Source organism: Aythya marila (genome assembly GCF_965140915.1).
Source record: "Aythya marila genome assembly, chromosome: 12".
NCBI lineage: Eukaryota > Metazoa > Chordata > Aves > Anseriformes > Anatidae > Aythya > Aythya marila.
The window spans coordinates 16,368,165-16,374,504 of NC_139053.1; the positions used below are offsets into that span (position 1 = coordinate 16,368,165).

General features: G+C 39.6%; 1 protein-coding gene across 1 annotated transcript; it reads left to right on the plus strand.

The window, feature by feature from the left end:
• Window positions 1–1,484: 1,484 nt before the first annotated feature.
• DYNLRB2 (dynein light chain roadblock-type 2) lies at window positions 1,485–6,010 on the plus strand. Its single transcript, XM_082770176.1, has 3 exons — window positions 1,485–1,545; window positions 4,806–4,973; window positions 5,793–6,010. Exons 1-3 carry the CDS (start codon window positions 1,527–1,529, stop codon window positions 5,834–5,836), a joined length of 231 nt encoding a protein of 76 aa, XP_082626302.1. The 5' UTR covers window positions 1,485–1,526; the 3' UTR covers window positions 5,837–6,010.
• The last annotated feature ends 330 nt before the right edge of the window (window positions 6,011–6,340 follow it).

Below are 6,340 nucleotides of genomic sequence, written 5' to 3' on the forward strand. Positions count from 1 at the left end.
GATTCAGTTTAATGCTTATCTGAAGGCACACTGACTACATTTCTGATTTATGCAAGCCCCTGCCAGTCTGAACTTAATAAACTCCTAGAGTAATGTTGTTGCAACAGATAGAGCGATCCCACAGCCTGAAGTTACTTTCTTTCCAATGTAGGGCCATAAACTGCATTAAATTATGTGCTGATACTGTTGCAAGTTTCAAATGCAACTGGGTCCTTTAAAGTTGCAGATGAGTAGCCTGTTCGTTTGTTCTTAGGACCTCTCCATTTGACATGAAAAAAAAAAAAAAGGTGGGGGGGAAGAGAAGGTGCCTCCCCTTGACACCAAATTTTTGTAAATACGTTAACTCTTTATGGTAAAGCAGCAAAAAGCCATTTCAGTAAGAACAACTCTGGAAGCTTCATATTCACACACACACACAGAATTTCTAGGTTGGAAGAGACCTCAAGATCATGGAGTCCAACCTCTGACCTAACGCTAACAGTCCCCACTAAACCATATCCCTAAGCTCTACATCTAAACGTCTTTTAAAGACTTCCAGGGATGGTGACTCCACCACTTCCCTGGGCAGCCTGTTCCAATGTCTAACAACCCTTTTGGTAAAGAAGTTCTTCCTAAGATCCAACCTAAAACTCCCCTGGCGCAACTTAAGCCCATTCCCCCTCGTCCTGTCACCAGGCACGTGGAAGAACAGACCAACCCCCACCTCACTACAGCCTCCTTTAAGGTACCTGTGGAGAGCAATAAAAGATGCAGTAAGTACTCCCCTTGTTGGACACTATGCAGTCTTTTGAACACATTAGTGTTATTTACTGGGGCATGGAAAAGAAGAAAAGTGCTGCTGATCCCCAATTGCTTTGGGAAGAGAGCATTGCAATATGGGGGTAATTCAGTACACAGCTGGGTTAAAAAAGCAACCCACAGCGATCTGAAGGACGCAGCGAGTCCCAGCAGCACAGGACACCCCGTACCAAAGTGCGGTGCCTGTCTTTGTGGGGATGTCACAGCATGGTGGGATGGGACAGGGAAACTTCCAGCGGTGCCAATGCCAAGCACGCTCTGCAGTGACACTTTTTGGGGACGCAGAGAGGTGATAAAGGAGTACTCAACACGAGGGATACAATGCTTGTCTGTGCTGACAGCAGCCGAACTGGTATCTTTGGTATTTAGCTGGCGCCAGCTTCAGTGCCAAAATAAAGAACCAAAAGGCAAGCAGCGCAACGTTGCCTGTGCTGCTCCATCCCCAGCTCGGCTCCCGGCACCCCACAGCCGCGGGGCCTCCCCTCGGGTGCCCAGGCCGGGCCCTGGGCCCGGGCCGGCGCCGCCGTCACTTCCGCCGCTCCCTAGCAACGGCCCGGCCATGGTAATGGCGCCGCCCGCGGCCCTGAGGGGGACGGGGCGGGCCGGGAGCGGGGCGGTGGGCGAGGTGCAGGGGGGCCGCGGGAGCGCTGAAGTGTCCTCTCTGCTCGTAGGCTGAAGTGGACGAAACCCTAAAGAGGATCCAAGCCCACAAAGGGGTCATTGCGACCATGATCATCAACGCGGAAGGTAACGCGCCACCGACTTTTCTCCGAGTAGGCAGCCCTGGAGGGGCGAGAAGTGTCCTCTAAGTAAAACATTGCGTAGGTTGTGAGGCGTTGAAGCAGTCTACTTGCAACGTTTTGTGAAAACGCTGTTTTCAAAAGCAAGTGTTTCACCACAAGGCATGAAAAGGTGGTTTGTGGGCATGCCTCGAAGCCCCCGTGCAACACAGGTTGGGATTCGAGTTAACGGAAAGAAATGTCAAGACCTCTGACATAAGTCTCCTCTGATGGAATGAGTGGAAGCATCATAACCTTCATTTAATTTAAGCTCTTTTGTATTATTATTCATCCCTGTTTAACTAAATTGTATTTGAACATCTTAAAGATGTTAAAGACACATGTTAAATTGTGTCTTGAACATCTCTTCGTAGGTTACAGGAAGAACATGCTGCTCTTGTGGCCATTTTTCGGTCCATAATTTGGTGTCTGCCAAGCAAAGTTGGTATTCCACCGCTAGGAGCTGTGCCTTGGCCCTACTAAATATTCAGAAGTTCTTTAAAATGATGTCATGGTGTGTTGTCATAGTAGGGTGAGCAAGTTTCATGTCAGGCAAACTTTGTCCACGATACAGAAAACTGCAAGCCAAAAGCAGAACTGGTCGCAGAAATCAGTTTTATCAGTTTTCAGAAGCTAAGCTTCTCAGGTTAGTCTTTATTTTAATAATTCCTTTACGAATAAGACAACTCACTCAATTACCTTCCCTAAAATTTGGTTCGCTTCCTTCACTTCTGCAGTGCCCCCAAACTCTACTGCCCTAGCAGCAGTTTAGATGCAGGTCAAGAAGTGCATAGCCTGGCAAACAGTAACGGAAAGGATGCTTTGTGCTCATTTCTAGATACAGCTGTTTACTAAACTGAAACAGGCTGGTTTCAGAAAAGGTGTTGTTTCAGCTGTTTCTGTATTCTGTTTAAATAAACAGAAAGTGACTTGATCCAATGGGCACTTAGAGGTAGCTGCAAACTCAAAGTGAACAAAGCCACCCACTTAGATTACACAGATGATCCTTGCTGAGTTTGCAGGCTGATACATTTCTGAAGGCAAAACCAATGACAAAACCCATTAGAAAAATAACCCTTTTCTTACATTGAATTTCTTAAAACCTCTTCGGTGTACTACCGCAGTTCATCTTTACCTGTGGTAGCTCTGTGCTACTGAGGGATGCTCAGATGGTGAGCACCCTGCACAGCTCTACAGCAGCATGCTTCTTCAAAGGCTGTTACACATTCCTTCCATCACAGCTTCTATTTATAATGGAGGAAGAACATTCCACATTCCAGTTCTGCTTTTTTTGTACATTAGACTATTCAAGACAAGGTATAAAGTCCCTCCATGTGCTGTTCAAACTTTCTCATCCTCATAAACCTGCAGACTATGTGGGACTGTTCCATCTAATTCTTTCAAATCTTCCTATACAAAAAACAGTTCAATTTATCTCAGTGCTGAAATATTTAAAACAAGTGTATAACTTGAATGAATCACAGTAAAGTTATTTTAACCAATGGCACAACAGTGAAGTTTCTCAAATTGTTCAGGTTCCCTACAAGATAAAACATTGTTCTTCACTAAAATAAATATCTTTTACTAAGACTTTTTAATACTGTAGGTGATACCTAGGTGAAGTAGTATTCAGGTGAAACAGCAAATGAAAGATTCCTGATGCAAACAGCCTGCCATTTACCTCAATGCTCCGTGTTGAGTTTTTCATTGAAACACCATGCCACATATACAATGTTCATTTTGGAAACCTCAAACTGTTGCTATCCGTCACATTTGTGAAGGAACACACTACAGCATTTCTAATGAGGGATTTATTTGCCTTCCTCTAATTTTGGGGCCAAAAGCAAAGAGAATTTTTCCTACAGTAAACATAGACTAGCTCTAATCTAAGGAAGTCACTACTGTCAACTCATTTTCAGGTTATTATTAGACCTTGGAGGATCACTTAACATTTACCACTTCCATTAAAAGTGCTGTATTTGTTGAAGTGATCATTTAGATACGAGGTCATATAAACCTGACACATTCATTGCTGCTTTTAAGTGACTTACTATTTAATGCCCTGACTATACAGATATGCTCATGCTAATGCAGTGCTTGGGAACACCTGCTTGTTTCTGGTAAAACCTCAATCTCTGTAATAAACATTAGACACAAAGTATGTACTGGGTCATCCTCTTGCACTTTACTACACATCATACCAACACACAATTATTTCTCATGACAACACCGATATCAAGTGATTCAAATAATACTGTGCTAGGAAAACTATGGAATAGTGTAGTATCTGAGGAGGTTCTGTTGTTTATTTTATGCATTTGCCTCTAATTTCTCACCTGGCATTCACGATCTTTGCATACTAATTCTTTTATAAATCAAACTTGACTCATATTAATCTATTTTTGTATTCCTATCCTGTCCATCTGGAAGACGCATTGCAAATGTATGCAAAGAGAAAATTGCCTTGCCAGCTTCTAATCTATTGTCTTTGTTAGTAGGTTGAATAATTATTTATTTTTATTAGTGAAACAAACTTTTAAAAGCCAGATAGGTTCATACTCGCAAGATAAACACAGGGGTCACAGTTTCACCTGGTAGCCTATTAACATTAAAAAAACATGATTTTGACAATTATTGATAATGATTCATTAAATCAACAATTAATCTTAGGTGATCACATTTTTAATAGGTGGATCAATACACTCTGTACTCTGAATTGTCAATATTTTGCATGTAATTGTAAGGGACTGTTCTAAGAGTGGTTTTGCTTGCCAAATGCAAACATGCCATTTCTGCCCTTTAATTGCTCATGGTATTTCACTGGGAACGTGTAATTTCTATCACTGCACGTGCCAAGTGCTGCAGCTAAAGTATGGCTTCGAATCTTGCAGCCAAGATCCAATCCCAGTGACAACTTTTAAACTGATGAAGCACCAAAACTGGTTAAGTACTAAAGAACAGAATTTGTTAGACATTTAAGACCCTTAAACGGCAATTAGGCTCTTTCAACAGTTTCATAAGGCAACTCAATGTTTAATTGTCACTGATTAATGTTATCCTTTAAAAGACACGTAGACACTTGAAATCAGCAACTCCTTTCCACTGCAAACAAACCCAAATATATTTATATATATATATATATATATTTGTTTTATTTCTGTTATGACCTGCGGTATATGAATATGCAAATTAACTGAATGACTGAGTTAGAAAACTATTTGTTTTCAGGAATTCCAATAAGGACAACTCTTGATAACTCCACAACAGTCCAGTATGCAGGTCTTCTTTGTCAGCTCACCACTAAAGCAAGGAGCACAGTGAGAGATATTGATCCTCAGAATGATCTAACCTTTCTCAGGATCAGATCAAAGAAACACGAAGTCATGGTAGCTCCAGGTAGTATTTCTATTAAAAATGATAGAATCATAAAGTCCTCGTAAGTTTCTTCTAACTGTTCATGAATAAGGCTACTGTAGAAAATGCATTTTTAAAATGTGTATATGGAAAACTGTATATTCACCATGAAAACAGATACATTAACATTTTAATGTACAGGGTTTATAGTACTCAATATTGGAGGCAACAGAACAAGTCAAGAGGTAGTCTTCTTGACTTTCCAAAGCAGATATAAACCTATCAAATTCCCTGGATACTTTTAAGAAATGTTTCATTAAAATCAATATTAAATAGCTATCCAACTGAATTCCTTCTAAAACCTCCCTAAGCTTTTAGAATTAGTAGGCAAAGATTGTCATGCTTAGAATTTATTCATAGTAAAGGTCTATTCAAATCTTTTCTGTTTTTTTTCATCTCTAAATGGGGTTCTCAATTTTGAATAAACTAGTTAGTGAACCGAAAGAAGATCCGTGCACCTGCAGAAGATGCAGAAGAGGCTGCAGATGTCAAAAGTTTGTTATAACAAGTGCTAGCTTCCAGGTGCTTATCTTATGACTTTTTTCATCTTGTTCAAATATCTTCACAGCCTCTTGAAGGCAAATATATTGCTTACTAAAATAATTTTTAAATGGTATAGTTAACATTTATGACAGTTTTTCAATCTGAAAACTTTTATTAAAGTACTTTTTTAATAAGAATGTCTTATATTTTATGTCATATGTTTTATACACAAAGTTGGAGAGGAATAGGTTAATATGGGATATTTATCAGGAAAGAAGATAAAATATTTTAACTAAGTATTTTTATATCTTTTTGCAGATAAGGAGTATCTCCTGGTCGTTATTCAGAACCCATGTGAATAGACCTAGTATGGCAGTATTTTTAGACAGTAACATAGCTCTACTTGTTAAACTAATATTACTTATTGAAATTTAATATCAAACATAGCACTTACAAATTTTACATAACATAACTGTCAGGACTAAAATGTTGCTAATTTAATATTCTGTTGTAGCTCTACCAATTTGTGTGAGCAAATTGTAATGCAAATACCAAAATGTTGGATGTTTGTCTTGATGTTCAGAAGAGCAAAATAAAGCAAAATACTTGAAAACCTTTCTATTGGATGTTCGAGCTATTCTTTCAATTAAGTCATTCTACTTATCTCACTGTTGGAGGAGAAATCACAGTGCACTTATGCATATAAATGTGTCCCTGTGACCCAGAGTAACCAGTTACATGAACTAAAGAACACAAATGTAAATAACACAGTTCATGTCAGTAAGGGACTAAGTATTGCCCTGTCTTCAACTCCTGGTTTGTTTGTTTTGTTTGTGTTTTCTAAGGGAAAAGAAGCAAAAGAAGAA

Coding starts and splice junctions, on each gene's coding strand:
- DYNLRB2 (XM_082770176.1), top strand. Junction 4,974..5,792: donor CGAAGTCATGGTAGCTCCAG/GTAGTATTTCTA, acceptor ATCTTTTTGCAG/ATAAGGAGTATCTCCTGGTC.